Here is an 18,708-nt window from a genome sequence, read left to right on the forward strand (position 1 = left end):
CCGGGGCTGTGCGCGGTCCCGCCCGGCAGAGCGGAGCTGCGCGCCCCCGCCCCTCCGCTCCCGCCCTCCCCGACGGGAGCGGTGCCGGGGGGCGGGCGCTGCGCCGGGAGCCGGCCGGGCACGGCGCGGGAGGAGGAGGAGGAGAAGGAAGAGGAGGAGGAGGAGGAGAAGGAGGAGGAGGACTGTATCCCTGCGCCTGTGCGCGCCCGGCGGAGGCGGAGGGGTGGATGGGGGAAGGACCGCGGCGGTCGCGGTGAGGCGGCGGCAGCAGCAGCAGCCGGCATGGAGGGCAGCGCCCGCTCCCGCGGCGGCACGCCGGGGCCGGTGGCCTGCTAGGGACCGGCGAGGGGGGATCTCCGCGGCCGCCCTTCCCCGCCTCCCGCCCTCCCCTTCCCCGCCGCCTCCCCCGCCCGCCTGGAAGCATGAACTGGCAGCGGAGGTGCTGCTCCCCGCCGCCGCCTCCCCGCCGGTGAGAGCGAGGAGGGAGGGAAGATGGGGGCCGTCCTGCGCAGCCTACTCGCCTGCAGTTTTTGTTCCCTGATGCGAGGTGAGCGGGGCGGGCGGCGGCGGGAGGGGCAGGGGGAAAGTTGCCGGGTTGGTGGCGAGGGGCCATGTTTGGGCGTGCGGGAGGGGAGCGGCGCGGCCTGGCTGCCGGCGGGGCGCGGGGCCCGGCGCGGGGGCAGCGCTCCCTCCCTCGCTCCCGGCCGCCGCCGCCGCCCCGGCTCCCGAGCAACTTCCCGAGCCGCGCCGGGAGCAGCCCGCCCTGCCAGCGGCCGCCGAGCCGCCCCATTGTTGTTTTCAAGTTTTTTTTAATTTTTATTAATTTTTTTCCCCCACTTTTTTTTTTTTTGTTTTTTTTTTTTAAAGGATCCCCCTAAACTATCGCGCGCTCCCCCCGTGTCTCTCTGCAAGCCCGGCGGTGCCCGGCTGGTCCCGCGGTGCCATCGCCGCGCCGGTGCCGCTCCCCCCGCGCTTCCCTCCCGGCGTGCGGGGCGGGCTGGGCTCGGCAGCGGGGAATGCCCGGGCAGCGCTGCTGCACCGGCCCCTCTCTCCCCGCGGCGAGGGGAGCGCTGGAGGCTCAGCTCTCAGCTAGGCTGGCGCTGCTGTGCTGGGACTTGAGAGAAGTTTGTGTTTCTCTGGTGAGCCACCACGGGTGTTCACGCAGCTTTAAAGGAGCAGGCGAGAGCCTTACGAGGGGATGTTAAAGTAGCTGAAAATTTTGATTCTACTTCCTGGCTCCAACAAAATTTCTTGTCTTGCAGGGCACAATCTGAAAGAAAACAGGATTTTTATTTTTTTTTTTTAAATCTTGTAAACCTAACTACAGTAACTGTGTTAGGTTATCTGTGTTCAGTCTTTCTTGGAAGAAATCGTCTGATGTGCTTGCATGCATAATGTTTCTGTTTACTTGATTTTCACTTTTTTCATACTAGATGGGCAAGAGATTAACTGCTAACAGTTAATCAACCACATTTTGAATTAGAGAGTTCCTCCCCATTAGAGTGTTTTGATGAAAGTTAGTCTAAAGGTGGTGTACGTCGAAGTAACTGCTCAGTCTCCAGTTGCTCAGTAATCTGGAAAACAAAGATTTTCATCCCATCCATAGCCTTTTTTTTTTTACCCTGTGCATCTGTTTGCCATATTGTATCCTGTTTGCAGAGATACAAATATACTTATTTAAATGGTATGTGTAACTTTTCATACTTATCTTGTGGCTGTTAAACCCCAAATTTTAAAAGTTAAGTTGGCTCTCGAGTATAGGGAGAAACTGTTTCCTGATTAGTTTATTTTAATAAATAACAGTCATACCCATGCTTAATATTCCATGTATTTGGCTTTAATTTGATGTTCAGTCTAGTTCAAATGACAGCACAGAAATAGCTGTTGTTTGTGATGTCACAGAATATTGTTACAGTAATATCTGCAAATTAACCTCGAAATAGTGGCATGTGCTTTTGCAACTTTTTGTACACTTCATGCTTAATGGGGCGCTTTGAAGAGGCATTGAGTCTATAAATCATATGGCTGTCATTTCTTTTCTCATCTCTCACCTCTGTCTATTGCCAAGGACATTTGTATCCCAGCAGCATTTCTGTTGCTTCTGTGTTCATGGTGCCCTGCTGTTTGATTGCCTACCTGAAGATGTAATCCTCTGTTTGTGACACGACAGTAATTTTCCTACTGGCTAATTGTTACTTTGGATAGAGATAAACAGCAGGAACAGCTGAACCGTGAAGAAACAAAAATCAAATTTTAATGCATACATCCTCCCTAATAAACAGCATCTGTGCAAGTGGAGTAGGTTTGAGTAAGATGTGTTGAGTTCAGAAGGGGTGTCAGCACTTCCTTAATGAGGCAAAGGCAGTGCCAGCATGAGTATGAATAAGTTTATACATGAAAATAGAGTTGAAGTTAGGAAGTTCACTGTTTGTGAATTCAGTGCTGTAGAGGATGCCAAGCCAACAGTGCTGGGACAGAAACTCAGCAAATGTAGTGGTGTGTGATTGCAGCATCCTCTCTGCTCCCAGAGCCAGCCTCCCATTCTCATAGAAAAGGCAGATGGACAAAGGTTTATGACAACTGAACTACTGCTCTGAAGAAACTGTGGTAGACTTTTTTATCAGTCTGGAAAGGAAAAAATTCAGTACCCTGGACATGCATAAGGACTTGAAAAAGTATGAAGCTGTTACTGGCTAGAAATGGATGCACAGGGCAAGGCACCTGTCTCAAAAATCATCCAAGGACTACAATAAACCAGATCCTACACATGTTGTCAGGGCAAGTGTTTGAATTTCTGAGACAGGAGCTTACCATTGTGACAGTGTGCTGTGGAGGTTCTGTGGTTTGGTCTTGGGGTTTTTTTTAATGTTATAGGTGCTAGAAGAAAGATGTCCCTGGTCTGTATTCTCTCCTTTTGGCCCATGGTTTGGTTTGGGAGATTGGGTTTCCACCTCTCTGACCAGCAGTGCTTCTTGAAGCCACTCCCTGAGGGTATTCCAGAGGAGTGGAGTTAGAGCTGCTCCATGGCAGCTTTGAGGTGTTCTTCAGGAGAGCTGTGAAACCAATGAGGGAGATAATTGAGATAACTGACAGCTGCAAAGAGGCAAAAGCAGTGTCATCACATCTGTCAGGGCACTACTGTGAAACTGAGCTTTCAACTTTTTCAAAAGTGATGAATAGAGTTCTTCCTCCACCAGTGTGCATGACTTGCTTTCTTCCTGAAATAGCTCTCCAGTCAGCATGCAATTGCTGTTTTGTTTTGGCTTTAAACCCTGATCATGCAGGCAGTGCATAAAGCCCTTGCTTGAATAGAAATCTTATGAAGGATATTTGTGCAAACCTGCTGAGTATTACAGACCTCTGTGTTTGGGGTCAGATAGTGAAAAAATTAAAATGTCTTTTTGATAATGTCTATTTTCAAACTATGTTTTCCTAGAGTTCAGAAGAGAGTTTGTTTGAATCCATTATTATTGTTGTAATATTATTACTATTTCAATTTATTTTAATCCATTGTTTCTGTTCTCATAAACAGATCCTTTTTTTTTGTGGTTTTATTTTGTTTTTTTTTTTTTTTTAAGATAGATCCATTTGCATGTTGTTTAGAGGAGTTTAATGTTCAAAACTTTGCTAAGCAGTGATGTGTTTGAAACTTTGCTAAACTTTGGTGGTGCCTGTGCATATTTTTCTGCCAGAAGTCAGAGAAGGGGATAAAGAATAGGTTTTTACTCCTGAAGCACTCAGGCTGGAGACCAAGTGTGGCATTTCCAGGTAGAGCTATGTTTTTGCATTCAGGTGAAGGGTCTCTTCACCTAGAGACTGTACAATACTATGACAGTAAGACTTGGAAATTTTTTTTTTTAATAATCATGGTCTATTTCTTCACCCAAGCTTGAATCAATCATTTTCTAGTCTTGTTCCTTCATTGTATGATTCCTCAGAAATCAGTGTGCCCTTGTCTGACATTTTCCTCTTTCATCTTTTCATAGAATAATCTAAAATTAGTGTGATCTAAGGTGTTCCAAAACCCACTATTAATTTTACAGTTTTTTCAATTGCGTCTCTGTGATACAGTTTAGTTATCATCAGATTGCTTTAGCATTTATTTAAAACTGAAAAATTAGGACTTAAAAAGTTTGATAACAATTTTTACTGCCTTGGAGGTAAGGTAAAGTAGCATTTTTGGCAAGATATAGGGAAGTTCTGAAGATGTTGGGGAGGTCTGGTCAGAGGTATATGCATGTAGAGGATTTCTTGTATCCTTCAGCATGAGTTATATGAAGGCATTCAGGTGGAAAGCTTTGTTTTTGTTTCACAGCAATACTGATTAGAGGGGCATGAACTGTACTCGTGTTTCCTTTTTCCCTAGAGAGTTGCTTCAGTCTGCATTCCCAGAGTTCTAGGTAAGGAATTTGGCTATAAGCTATAGACTATGTAGGAGGGTTTTGTTTTTGTTTTGGTTTTTTTTTTTAAGGATTGGGCATATAGGAGCCTTTCAAGCTCTATCTTTGGGAGCTGGAGAAATCTGATTCCTTTGGACATGTGTAATTCACCTTTATGATGATGATGTCACATTTCAAAAATGCCACCTTCAAAAATATCTGCTGCAGTGCATATAATGTGGGATTTACTTTTTAGTTTAAACTAACTAGAGTGAAGATGTTTTTACTTCCCTCTGTGGGAGTGGGCTAGGGCAGGAAAACGGGGAGAAACTGGACTCAGTTTCTGATTTGTCACCATTCATCTCCTTTGGCAGCAAGTCTGCAGACTTAAATACTATATTCTTTGTCCCCAACATATTTAACCTCGTTAATTTCCTAAGAAATGTTAAATACTTGGGTTGCTTTGCTGGTGCCATCTTCCAAAGCTCCTTGTACTGAAGGGAGGGGTCCACATTACTGCTGGGTGGTGCCAGAAATGCAGCTGGAACTGAAGCTTTGTGGCACACTCCTGCTTCTGGCTGAGCTGGTGGCTCTGCTGTGTCTGGGAGCCTGCTCCAGTTCTCCTGCTGGGGAGCCCTCATGCCTCATCCCCCTCACCTGAGAGCTTGGGGCACAATTTAGGTTGATAAGGAGTTTCCCTCAGATGGACTTGTACCAGTAAGTTGCTGAGAAAGATGTGGATGGGGATGCAGCTGCCCTGCAGGCTTCAGGGACGGTCTGTTCGTGTTCACAAGTGGTGCTCCCCACCTAAAACTGAGTCCTCGAGTTTTAAATGCTGTGGCTCAGCAAGGGTGACTGTTGGTGTGTGCACATGAGGTTTGGGATGAGCCAGCAGCAGTGGTTGCACTCCTTCTGTGCCAAGCACTTTGTAGTGATGACTCTTCCAAAGTGTAATTGCTGTTCAGTGACTGAAGTATGTGCTCTCCTAATAACCTGTAGGTTTTCAGCTCACACATCAGGTGTGGCTTCGAGTATGTACCACTTGCAGAGTTACAGAATGCACAGTGCTCCAAACAAAGAGGCTGTGTCATTCTTTTGTGGTAATTGTCCAAGGCTTGAAAGGGGAAAGCTTTGGATCTTTAACAGATTACACATAAATGCTGGGTATTGACACCCTAAATATGAATCAACCTTTTCCAATTTATGTATTTACCAGGCAAGCTGACATAGAGAGCCTTCATTAAACTCTCTAGATATCCTTGTAATTTATAAATATTTATGTCAGGACATTCACAATGTGAAAGGCTTGCTGTTTGCTCCACATGGACTAACTTACTCAGAGCACAGTGCTTGCATTTGCAAGTAGAAATGATCTTCTTGTCCTTTCTGCTTTTTGATATAGTCTCTGGTGAAATGGTTATGAAAATAGGGTGGGGTTTTTGTCTCATTATTATCTTGCTGCAGACCTTTCAATTTCCATGTAGCTGGAACAGTTCCCCACCAATTTTGAAATGGAGTCAAACATACCAGTCTATGAATAGAATGGGAATACTGTTAATACCTTTGTCTGTAATACCTTATTCTTAATAGACTTAAGAAACTAACCATTCAAAGTCTAGGTTAAAAGAGGCAATGCTTTAGTTAGTAAAACTTTGTTTCCTTTGCAAAATATTATAAACTACTTGGAGATAGAAGCATGTTAGTTTAAAAGCTGGAATGCTTTTTGAGCTTCAGTATTTATAAGGAGAGAACAATAAGGAAATGTTTTTAGTATAAACAGACATGGAAAATGGCAACATTCGTACAGATTTTTTTAGTATCTTGTTACAGGATCACATTACCTAAATAGAATTACTCCCTTGTGATATAATCAATGCAGCAATAATGGGATTATAGTTTTAATTCTGTTTATGAGGGCCATGTGTGAGTTCTTGATGTCCAATTTGAAAAGTAATCATATTTGAGACAGAAAATTTTAATCAACTAGCTATATAATTTTGCATAATCAAAAATGGTTTGTTTTCTTCTCTATGATACCTTTATATTTTTCCTGTTATTCCTCCCCTCTCTGCCCAGTTAGTTCTCAGAGGAAAAATACATTTTGTATGTAGTGCACTGGGGTTTTAAACCATTTGTGCCTCCAGAATTCCTTAATAACAAAGATTGTCCTCTGTCCATTGTCAGAGTTCAGGCTTATAGAAAGTAGCTGATATGTTTGCTGGAATTCTGGAAGCTAAAGATAACTTTCCTGTGGAAAATAACAGAAATTTAAGGTGTTACAGAATTTTAAACTTTGTTCCCTTAGTTCTGTCAAAGCAGGGAATAAAACTCCTACTTATAGTATTACTATTAATTAAAATATTAACAGTTTGGAAATACAAGAGTCCTCTTGTCCACACATAGATTAATAGAGAAAAAATAATAAGAATAATAGAGTAGGAGGAATTTGTAGACCTTGTATTTTATAAGGTCTACAAATTATAAGACCTTGAGTCTTATTATGTCCATTTAGAAAATGCAGTGATGTTCTTATAACTCAAAAACTTAACTGCATCTTAGCAGTTACCCTTTTACCCTGTAGGTAGTGCTAAAATGAGTAATGTAATTTCAAGTCAGTTGGTTTTGTGTTTATGGATTTATTTGTTTTCCTTTTGAATTTCCACAAATGAGTCCCATTCAATTTGAAAAAGACAAGGCCGTTCACCTTTTCCAAGGGATCCTGCATATATGTGTGTGTGTGTTGTTTGGTTTTTTTCCTATGTGTCATTGCATCTAATATAAGCCTGTTGAACATTTGACATTAATAGTGCTGGAATATTAAAAGCATGTGAGTTAAAAGTATGCTACAACAGTTTTTTCACAAAATGAAAGTTAAATGTCCAATAGTTCTCAAAATTATTGAAGTATGTGCTCATCTTTCCTTACCCATTAAAAATAGTCCATAACTATTAATTCAAACTGGGGTCTTTTGTGCTAAATTCTGTGTTCCTGATAGTGCTTAAAAAATCTAAACTAACAAAAAAATCCAGCCTCAAAACAGAAGAAATAAGCTGTTTTGATTTGGTTTTTACCTGGTGAGACAAACTGACACACTTCAGGAAATGTTTTTTGAGTATCATTTAGACTGGTGTGCAACCTTGGATAAATTGTTGGAAAATTCATCTGAGAGTAGTTCATTGCCTCTGAGCTTCTTGTCAGTGTGGAGAAAGGCCTTGTTTGTCAGAAGCGTTCTGCTGTTGAGGGTGGGAATTCTTTGATCCATGTGGAACTAGGAGCAGCTGGGGTAAGACCCCATGGCTTGGGCTGTTCCCATGTGCTTGGGTTACACTCCAGCAGAGGAGGAGAGTGAGCTGGTGGGAGTGACAGAGTAACACTCCAGGCCATTCCTGACTGGATGTGCACCCTCAAACGTGAGCTCTTTAGGCTGGAACACATCATGAGCTGAAATTGCTCCAGAGTAGCAGCAAACCTTGGGGCATTCCCACCTCAGCTTGCCAGGGTGTACAAAGGGTGTCTTGTGGTCTTTAGCCTTCCTAGAATTTGGGAAATGGGCTCCAGCTGTCCCAGCACCGCAGCGTTGTGTCTCGGTGCTGTCCTGCAGTGGAGGGACTCAGCTTCAGCGTCCTGAGGAATATGATCAAGGCTTTTGGCTTGTTTTCTCACTGTTAGAAGCACTGTAGGGAAAGGTGATGCCAGAAGGTGCGAAGGGCAGTGTTTTGTTTCAGTGTGATGCAATTCTCCTCCCTGTCTCCACAGTGCTTAGTTTAGATTGCAGAATAGCATCCCTGCTGAGATGTGGGAGTCTCAGTGCTGCAGCCAAACAAGACTTTTCTGCAGCAGCAGAGGTGCTTGCTAACTTAACATTTTCATTAAACAGATTGTGTCGATTTAAACATGGGTGTTGCCTGTAGAACTGGGGAGGTATTGCCAATGAGTGTGGAACTGGTATGACTTCATCTGCAGCACTGTGTGTTATTCTGACAACTGTCTGAGAGGCTGAAAGAGTGTTGAAGGAAGATTATGAGGACACCTGAGAAAATGAGCTGTATAATGTTGAAGTTCTGCAGACATGAATGTGGGTCACGGAAGTACTTGATTGCACATCCCTAAGGAGCCTTCCTGCTTTCCATAGCCTGCAGTTTGCCCTGCAAAGTGCTGGGTCACCTTTATTTTGCTGCTGCTCTGTAACCAGAAGGGTCATGGAAGAAGGTGGTAGTGTTTCATGGCAGTGCAGCTGCAAGATGATGCATCAGCTCTCTGCTCATCCTCTTCTCAGCCAGGTAGATTCAGAATATAAAGTTAAAAAAATGTCAGAGCTAAAGTGTTCCACCCCCATGAGAGTGCAATCAAAAGAACTTCAGAACAGGGGACTCCATGTTACAGAAAGGTGGACAAAAGATCTGTGTGAGTGTGCTACCTAGCACTGAGAAGAGCCACACTCTGGTAATCCTGCTGTATGGCTCTGTTGCCAGCAGGATGATTTGGCAGGTGATACCTGCTATTCAGAAGGTTTTTTGCCTGTAACTTCATGGTGTATTTCAGTCATGAGTAGCTTTGGCTATAATCTGGCAGGTCTATTGGCTTTTTATACCTGGACTTGGTATATCTATTCTTTCCTGAAGTTCTTTTTCTTTTTTTTTTTTCTCCTCTCATTCTCATGTGTCCATCCTTCTATCTTTAGTAAGGTAATTTTTTTCCCTGCATTTAGCAGGATAAAGGATGACTTACTGCTTCTGTACCAGCTAGTCCTGCAGGATGTCTTGGTCTGTAAGGCTAGTGTCTGGCCAAAGGCCTGAAAACAGTAAAGTTTGATGCAGAATTCAAATGCTGTTGTTGCCTAGCTTGGTGTCTTTGCTGTTGCACTGATATGGCTACTCATGTCCTTCACTGGCCTGCTGCTCCTGTGACCTTTTGAGTTGCCATAGCTTGAGGAATATATTTAGGGTTAGCTGAAAAGAGGAGAAAAATCCCTTTCTGCCAAGTTTGGGCTGCCTTATGCTTGTTTACTAAATTCCTGGTTGCCTGCTGTGTCCTGCAAGTATATTTATGAGAATAAGGAGTTTCACAGAGAAGAGTGCTCTCTGTTCACACTGAAAGAGGAATGGTGGGCATTAGTAAGTCAGTTAATTATCTTTATTTTTAAAAATATATGGAATTGTGTCCTGTGTAGAAAAAACTGGAAAAGCATTGTGACAGAGAACTAGGTGCAAAATCCTGGCCTGTTGCTTGCTGTGCTTTAAAACTCTTATGTATTTCCTGGTGATTTTATTGTTTGCTTGAAAATATAAACCATCTCTGTATAAGTTTCTTGAGGCTGGCTCCCTGCTGTTTGGAAAAATTTATGTTAATTTTCAAATTGTCTCTCTTCTTATTTGATACAAGTCTCCCAGGCTTTATTCCCAATGCTACCTCAATCTTTTCATTCTTGCTTCTCCAAACTGAGCAGCAAAACTCAAACATTTGCAGAAAATAAATATACAGAATTTCTTAGAAGCATGAGCAGTGATGAAGAAATTTGAAACCCAGGGAGTGAAGGGACAGTCCTCACAACTGATTGCTCCAGAGTCCTTGTGCCAGTCCAGAAACCTTTCCTTAGTTGGTTCTCTCTGGGACATCTTGGGGATGGATATTGTATTGCATACAAGGAGTTTTGTGTATTGATTTGTTTTAGGGAGGTTGTAATTAATGTTCTTTGCTGGTTATCTATGTCCAGTTCTCAGCTTTTCCTTCTCTTGTGAGCTGAAGGCGAATGCATTGTCATTCTGTCAAGGCATTTGGAGTCCTTGCTTACTGTGTCTCATCCAGGTCAGCACATATTTGTTTGGTACATCTCATCTCTGTCTCCTCTCCAGCCTCACATTTGCTGTCCTCATAGCATTGTGCTTGGCACTTTAGACACTCAGAGTTCTTCAGCAAAACTTTTAAAAGATGGGGAGTATTCTCTTCCCAGCTCAATGACATCATCTTTCAGTGTGACAATCCAGGGGGTTTCTTCCCATGACTTCAACATGGATATTTCTTTCTACAATGTCAGCTGCTCAGTGCTATCCACACTGTGATTCTATGGCAGGTTGCCACAACTTATCAGTGGCCACCTCTGCTGCGAGTCCTGTTCCTTAACTGGAGGTTCATGAGGAACTGGTTCAGCTAATTAGTCAAAGCTGATGGAGTCCTTCCTTTCCCTGCTGTGCTACTGCTTATATTGATTTGATTTTTTTGGTCTGAACTGATTCTGGATGATGGCTGGCTAAAAATTGCTTTTTGGCAGGTGATGGGGAGAGCTCAGTAGCCTTCTGCTGGTTTAGCTCCCTGCATTGTCTCACCTGCATTGTGGCATGGGACAAGTGCTGGAGCCAACGCAAAAGAAAGGTTGGGAACCAACAGCTGGAAGTGAAGCTGGGAGAAAGGAGATGGCTGCAGCAGCATCTTGAGCAGATACAGCAGGCTGCCAGTGGAGGGGGGAGAGCTGCTCCCCCTTCCAGCTCCCTGCTGCTCGCCTTATATCAGCTTTGGAGTTTGCTGAACCACTTCTTGAGTTGATTCAACTTGCTAACCCAGTCAAACCTTCTGCTGACGTAGTGATTTGAATCAGCTTGGGAGGGGGCCCTTAACTGAGGGAGGGGGTGGAATAGTATTGCTGGGGTTTGGGACTGAGAAAAAAGGATTTGGGGGAAATGAGTGTGTGCTAATTGTTTTAGCCAGGCTTAACTCCATGCCAGTGGAAGAGAATGAGCATGTTGAAGGTAGCACTGCCCTCGCTTCATGGCACCCAGAGCTGTCCTGATCACTGATGGTAGAAAGGAAAAAGTGGGAATTTGTGGAAAAGGCCACTGGACTAGTTAAAGAAAAGCATGACAAATTCTGATAGCTCAAAATTGCCACTGAAACAGCGAAAAGATCAAAAATCCTTTTTAGCTGGTAAAGTGCTCATTTTATCTTGGTTCATCACTTTGCATCCTGTGGGCAGCAGCATTTTTATGCCTGTAACAGATGCCCATAAGTCAGATGTACCAAGCAAGACTTGAGTAAACAAGTGCAAGGGAAAGCAGACTTGGGTGTCCTGGGGATTAGTAACTTTCAGTAAGAGACACAGGAGTTGCAGCCAAGAGAAATACGTGGTGTAAGAACTGGAGTTTGGCGGTGGGAAGAAGGATGCTGGTAGAATTCTAGTTGTAGAAGTAAGGCAGAAAAGATAATTAAAGTCCAGATAAAAGATATTAAAGTCTGGACTTTAATACTGCATGTGGTAAACTTAGGAAAGGTCTTACCTGAATATTGGAGTTAAGAAACAGTTAGAGGCTCAGTGACCACTACTGGCAGAAGTTTCTTACCATGTAAATTGTTTTTGTTGCAGTTGAAATGTGTTGAACTTGAGTTTTTGTAATTTTTGTGTTCTTTAAGGAAACATTTTTTTCTTGGTAGTGGATACAAAAAAATCCTTTTGTTTCTAACTAAGCATAAGTCTTACTCTGTATTGGGTACTCTAATTAGCAGAATTACCTGCATGTAGACCTCTCAGAGGACATAGTTATATTCATTAGTATTTTGGTTCTTGATTTCCAGGATAGGTGTTTTTATCTTTCAAGAATATGTGCTTCTCTTCAATGTATTGTAGTTTGTTGTAGTTACACTATATTTTGTTATTATGTCTATATTATGTTAGAGAAATAAAAACATGTGAAGAGTTCAGCTTCTTAAAATCTGAATTATATCTTTTTGGCCCATTATAACTTAACTGCCAAATAGCTGCCCAGCTTTGAAAGGGAATGCTCTTGGACTTCTTCCCAGGTTATTAGCACAGTTCATAACTTCATTATTCAAGAAGGCCATCTCCTGTGCTTTCGAAGCTGGGACAGGGTGGGATCTTCTGGCACAATTTTGCTCCTGGCATTGCTGCCTGGGTGAAGTAAAAGCAGAGATGATACTCGGTCCTAATGCTGCCAACTTCAGTAACTGGGTTTTATAGCCCATTGAAGCCTTAGTGTGTTCTGGGAAGGGCTGGAGGCTGTGGGGAGCCAACCTGGTTTTTATTATTTTGGTGATGCAGGATTCATTCCTGAATTTCGCAACAAATTGGAAAGCTTAACACGCTCATCTGCCAGCCCTTTGGAATGTGTTACAAGTTGGGGCTTTGTATCAATCTGCATGAAGCTCCACATCCTAAATGAAGCTGTCTTTCTCCTGAGTTGTCCTTGAGCTCGGCTGTCTCAGGGATGCAGAGGTGTTTGTCTGCTGAGCCAGTGTGAGCTGCAGCAGGGAGTGGTGACCTCTGCAGCGGGGCTCTGGGCTCAGCAGTGCCTCCAGGCCTGGCTCATTCCCTGGCGTTCCAGTTCAGTGCATGTGTGTGCATGGGTGCTCCATGGTGCACATACCAATGAAGTTGGTACTCACTGGTGTGTGGATTTACTTCTCTCCAAGCGCTGGGCACGCTGTCTTACTAGAGAAAGCTGTGCCAGCTGGCTGCACACTCCTGTGTGCACTAGATGACACTGAGCTGGCTGTTAACTAGAGTTTTCAGGTTACAGTTGTAGGCAGGCTTTAAAAAGTAAAGGTTTTTATTGTACTACAAATTTTTACACCTTGCAGTTGATTGAATGCTTTCTTCTGAAACATGTGGTCTTCATAAGCAATCTGCCCTTCAAGAAAATGTACTGTAATTAATTTTCAACCTTAGGGCGTGGGAAATTATGCAAGGAAGGGAGGGAGATAGCAAAGTAAGTTAATAATAAGTTCTTAATATAAAGATTCTCCATCTAATTTTAAAGAGTTTACCCCTTCTCCATGGGGAGATAATCTCTAAATTTGCATGGTTTTTTCCACAATAAAAAATTGCTTACTGGAGAAGGGAATACAAATACAAGTTTGGTATTATTATAACCAACAAAGTTTCACCCCTCCCTTGTTCTATCTAAAGTTCAGCATAAATCAAGTTATATTCAGTGTTTCTAAATTCAGGATGACAGTCGAAGCAATTCAGTTTTCTTAAAAACCAACAAAACTCCCACCACCCCAAAACATATATAGAACTCATTCAATTGCAGGTAGATGAAGGAACATTGTTAGTTCTTTCAGCTTCTCCCAAGTCACATGTGAAAGGGTCTTTGAGAGATTGTTTTGTGATAATGAGGGGAGTATTCCGATCTTGCAAACCAGCTTTTGAATTTGCTGAAGTCTGTGAGTATTTCCAGTTTCAGTGTGAGTTTGGCATACAGGGAACTGTTTCTTTTCTTCCAGTGTGGCCCTTGACATTATTGAGCCATGCATGTCCTTGGCTTTGTAAATTTTGACCTTTTGGTTAGGATATCCGTCCTGCTGCACATTTGAAGTGCCCACCTATGCTGAAGAATAAAATCTGCAACATCCCTGTGAAATCTGTGTGATGACAGGTAAAGGAGCATTTATAGATCTAAATGCCTCTGTAGAGCTCTAGTGCTACAGTTTCAGAGTAAATGCAGGGAAAGGTAGAAATGTTTTCTGGTAGTGGGTTTTAAAGGGTGTCATTGTCTGCCTTATACAAATGTAGTATTTTTCTGAGCCTTCTGTTGAAGTAGGAATGAGGCTGGAATTTTCATAATGCTATATATAGCTTGTGGTTAAAGACAATTAAGCAGGCATATTACATTTAAGAAGCTGTCTTTTTTCATGGTTACTGCTTTACATTAGTCATCTTAGGTGTTATGAAAAATATACAGACTGTGCAAACTGACAGGGTAAGCAAATAAAGCATATAAAATGAAGGCTTTGTGTTAGAGAACTAAGCAGGACTGACAGAGCTGAGTTTGAAAGAACTGTGTTGTCCATTCCTGTGGAATTATTTTTCTCCCTACCTCCTCCTACTACCTTCAACGCTCTAAACCAACATTTCAAGGAATTTTGTATTTTTATGTATGTAAAATGTCTGAGATACATAATTTCAGGGAATATTGACATGCAGGTGGCTCTGATAGCTTGACATGAATTATGTTTCTATAGGGGTGAGGTGTATGTTACTGAATTCTATCCTTGCTCAGGTGAGCCAGTACTGAGTGCTTTAAAAACTGCTTTACTCTTGTCTTTCTGATCCTTCTCTACAGAGCAGTGTCATTTGGGCACTTCAAACCTCCATTTTCTTTGTTCTCTGCCTTGTCTTTAATGTTATTTTAATAATGCACAACCCAGCATAGTGAGCTGCCCATTACGAAGGCTTGTAACCAAGTTGAAAAGGTTTGAGTCGGTGCTTTTTAGTCAAACCTCAAAATGGCTCTCCAGTATTTCTTAATTTTGTAAAGATACTCTTAAATCTGTAGCTACCGATGACCTGGCACACCACCAGAGCGCAGGCTGTGCTGGACACGAGCGATGCTAACACCCCTGTCCGTGTGTCCCCGTTTGTGTCCCAGCTGCCCCGCTGCTGCTGTACGCGAACCGCCGGGATCTGCGGCTGGTGGACGCTGCCCACGGCAAGGAGAACGCCACGGTGATCGTGGGGGGCCTGGAGGACGCGGCCGCCGTGGACTTCGTGTTCCTCAAGGGCCTGATTTACTGGAGCGATGTCAGCGAGGAGGCCATCAAACGGACGGAGTTCAACAAATCCGGCAGCGTGCAGAACGTGGTCGTCTCCGGACTGCTGTCGCCCGACGGGCTGGCCTGTGACTGGCTGGGGGAGAAGTTGTACTGGACAGATTCGGAGACAAATCGGATTGAGGTTTCTAACTTAGATGGATCGCTGAGGAAAGTTTTGTTTTGGCAAGAATTGGATCAACCCAGAGCGATTGCCTTAGATCCTGCAAGAGGGTAAGTCTTTTTAAAAATAGTTACAAATATCAAAATTTTTACTATTTCTTGTTTGTTGAATGATTTCAAATGCTGTTGTCAATTATCCTAAGCCATTTTGCATCATTTCTTTCTATCGGTGTGCTTTGCAGACTTGTGAAGTTCCATTCGTATTGGTTTGTGAACAATCAGGAATCATCAGACTTTAGGAAACAGTACTAGAAACTTAGTTTGGCTGTAGTGCAGAAGATTAGCAGAAATGGAGAAGTTTTAGCCTAAAAGTAAAATATGCTTTCCTTAAAAAGCTGTGTCAGCTGCCTGTGAACAGACAGGCTTGTACATCTCTGACGTGTCAGGAAATGAAATTTTTTGGAGCTTTATTCACTGTTGATATTCATGCTTTATTGAAGCAACTGAAGAAATGGGAGAAGTCAATATACTGTATTAATAACAACTTGAGATGTGTTTTGAAGTTTAATCAGAAAATTTACAAGAGGGGCTCCTTTCCCCACCCTTGGGGGAACTCCTGTTTTACAAATCCTGTGTTTTTGTCTCAGCTCCTTCTAGAACTGATGTTGTATCCTCAGCTCCCATTTGAGTCCCTGGATGTGGCTCTTTTTGCTCTGTTCTTGGGACAAAGCAGCGTCTGCCAACAATGGAAAATTCAGTGCAGTTTTGGTGATGTTGCTGGCTTGAGGTTACCCCAAAGGCAATAATCTGTGACAAAGTGTTTGGGAGAGCCAAAGTGGAATACTAATGGAATATCCTTGGTGCTGTGTAACCTTTTGAAAATATTTTATAACTGTAGTATAGAACAAGTTCTTACTGTATTTTTTTTTCCTTGAACAAGCAAGCTAATCTACTGTACTGCCACTTCACATATGTTTTTCAGCCAACTCTTTTCTGGGGTGTGACAAATTAGTGCCTTGTTTCTTTGGAAAGATGAGGGTTGTGTTTCACTGCTTGCCATTTCTTTGCATTATAATTTTTGTTTGGCTTTTTTTCCTCCAAAAGAAGAAAATCTCTGCAACTCATGGCTTCTTTCCTGAACTTCATAGAAGCACTACATCTTGAGTATTTTCTTCTACAGTTCCAATAGTTCTGTGACAATTGTTTGACAAACAGAAGATCTGTTTATTTTCCTGTAACTATATTTCGAGCTTTGGAAATAACAAAAATACGGATGTATGTTTTTTCCATGTATTTGCAACTTGTAAATTGGAGGCAATGATAGTGTTAGATGTATTTTATTAGATTCTAAAACCCTTTAAGGGTGTAAGGAAAGTGTAATGTTCATGTCTTTTCTACCCACCATCCTGAAAGTGAGAGAAAAAGGAAGGAGGCATACATTTAAAGTGGCTTTGTAACCAGAGAGAATGAGATTCTTGTAGGTTAGGAGTAAAGCTGTTGTGGAGCCAGTTGGTAATTTTTTAGAACAGTGTTTGTATTTTCTGAACGTGCAGAGTAGTATGCTCAGCAATCCCAGCTTCATGTTTCATACTCCTTACTTTTTCTTAATACTTTAGAGCAAGAGGAAAATACAAGAAGAAAAATGAAATAGGTGAAAACTAAAGCAAACCTGTAACATTTTCCATACTGATGATCTGTTAAAGCAGTAGGAGTAAATGCTCCTAAAAATATGCTGAAATTTAAACCAAAACAAGCAAAAAAAAAGCAAACACCAAATCACCTTCCCCAACTCAAAAAAAAACTCCTCTAACCAAAGCAAAAAAAATCCTTCCAACAGCTGTTATTCAAGGACAAAATATTTTCTTTCTTCCAAATTTTTGAAGGTTGCTTTCTAAGTTGTTATGTGAAAGGTATATTTTAAGAGCGTAATGCAGCAGTCCACTTCCTGGTTTACCATACTGCAGGTGCAAAAATTGCAGTTCTCACATGCAGTTTTATAGCAGAAAACCTTTCAGCTTTTAATAAATTTGGTTACATTTCAGAACTGCCTCCAAAGTTTGAAATATAGGTGGAAGGGTGACATGAGCACAGAGATGTAAATTTAAAAAGAAAAATAATTCCCCAAACTGTTCTTGTATGGATGTTTCTTGCACTAGTATTTACAATTTTTTTAGTCCTGTAATTGTCTTTTGGTTTCAAGATGTTGCCTGGCAAATAGGGGTAGGAGTAAGCCAGAAAAAAAATTGTAAGAGCAGTTAATAAAATATGAAACCTGGAAAAGCAAACCCCCTCACATTTTCCCACAGTCTAATCCACCTCCTATTATGCTCAGATGATGTTTGTTTCAGATTTTCTAAATTTCAATTCATGAAAATAAATAATTTAGCAGCAAAACTTACACTGATCTAATTGGTAAAGATGACCTTAGTGTTTCATCAAAGTTAAATTGTGAGAAATAGTTTATCTAACATAGGATGTATCAAGTGTTAAATGAAAAAGCTGAACGCTGATATAAGTCCCAAACTATTAGTCTTTTCTGGGGTTGGATGTATGTTTATTAAATGTATCTGTCTTGCTGAAAACATGAGAATGCCTACATGGGAATGAAATGTTAACAGTATAAACTAGCAGAGATACATAGTGATGAATAATGCATTTTATTGGAAGTGTCCCACAACAGTGAAATTTAGTAAAATTTAAATGTTTCACCAGTGCTCTGGTCTTCCTCACAAGTGCTGCTGTAGGATACTCCAGGGTTGTGAAGGTCGCTGCTTGGTGCTGTGATGCTTTGGAGGAATGTCATTGGGCTCTTTCAGAGCACATTACAGAAACAGTTCAGGCATTAAAGAATGAGTGCTTTGGGCAGCCTTTACTTCACTGCCAAAACCATCAGGTGATTGTGTGTGAGGTTCTGTGTGTAACTGAGATATTGGAGTAAAGTTAGACTTGGTTCCCATGTCTGTTATCAGTAATAAGAAATGCATTGGATTTACTAATGGAAAATATTTCTTATTTGGTAACTGAGGCACAGAGCCAAGTCTGTTTTTTTTTTTGTTTTGGTTTTTTTTTTGTTTGTTTGTTTGGTTTTTTTTTACTTATTGTGGGAAGGCATTAAAATCTGAAACATCTGTATTCTCACTGGCCATCTGCTATGAGCATTCTGAGGTTTCAGCTTCTCATTGCTCGTGTTCATACACTACAACTTCCTTGTTTCACTTGTCTTGATACTGAATAAATAAAATACTCTGTGTGTAGCAGGAGAGAGAAGGGCCCTGAGATGAAGGTGAGGGGAATGGGGTGTTAGTTTGGCCTTCTTTTAAAATGAGCTGGCAGGTTCCAGGAAGGCTCCTTGTTCCTATCCATCCTTTCTGGAACTCTTTTCCTGACTGGTGTTAAACACAAGATCCTTTTTAATAAGATCTGCAGCTGGGGATAGCACTGACACTTTAGTGGTGGCTTTTTCCAGGAGAAGACCAGATGTTAGGTCACCAAGTGCAGGAGAGCATTGTATTTAAGAGCAGTTCACATGAAAGTTGAGCAAGTGTAAAGAGATTTTTCTGCTTCAGCACTCAAGATTAAAAAAGGCATATCCAGATTATTGAGCAAGTACTGCTTTAAAGTGAAGTATTGTATATTTGTACTGCTGTTTTTTTGTTGTGTTGGGCTT

General features: G+C 42.0%; 1 protein-coding gene across 2 annotated transcripts in view; it reads left to right on the top strand.

Moving 5' to 3' along the window:
- The first annotated feature begins 145 nt into the window (after positions 1 to 145).
- Positions 146 to 18,708, top strand: part of LRP6 (LDL receptor related protein 6) — a 118,123-nt gene continuing 99,560 nt past the window's right edge. For both annotated transcript variants that reach the window (XM_064421103.1, XM_064421104.1), the window contains exons 1-2: positions 146 to 547; positions 14,759 to 15,152. In XM_064421103.1, the coding sequence (XP_064277173.1) occupies positions 493 to 547; positions 14,759 to 15,152 (449 nt within the window). In that variant the 5' untranslated portion in view covers positions 146 to 492. The remainder of the gene's footprint in view (positions 548 to 14,758; positions 15,153 to 18,708) is intronic.

Source organism: Passer domesticus, chromosome 5 (assembly GCF_036417665.1).
Source record: "Passer domesticus isolate bPasDom1 chromosome 5, bPasDom1.hap1, whole genome shotgun sequence".
In the NCBI taxonomy this organism is placed as follows: Eukaryota; Metazoa; Chordata; class Aves; order Passeriformes; family Passeridae; genus Passer; species Passer domesticus.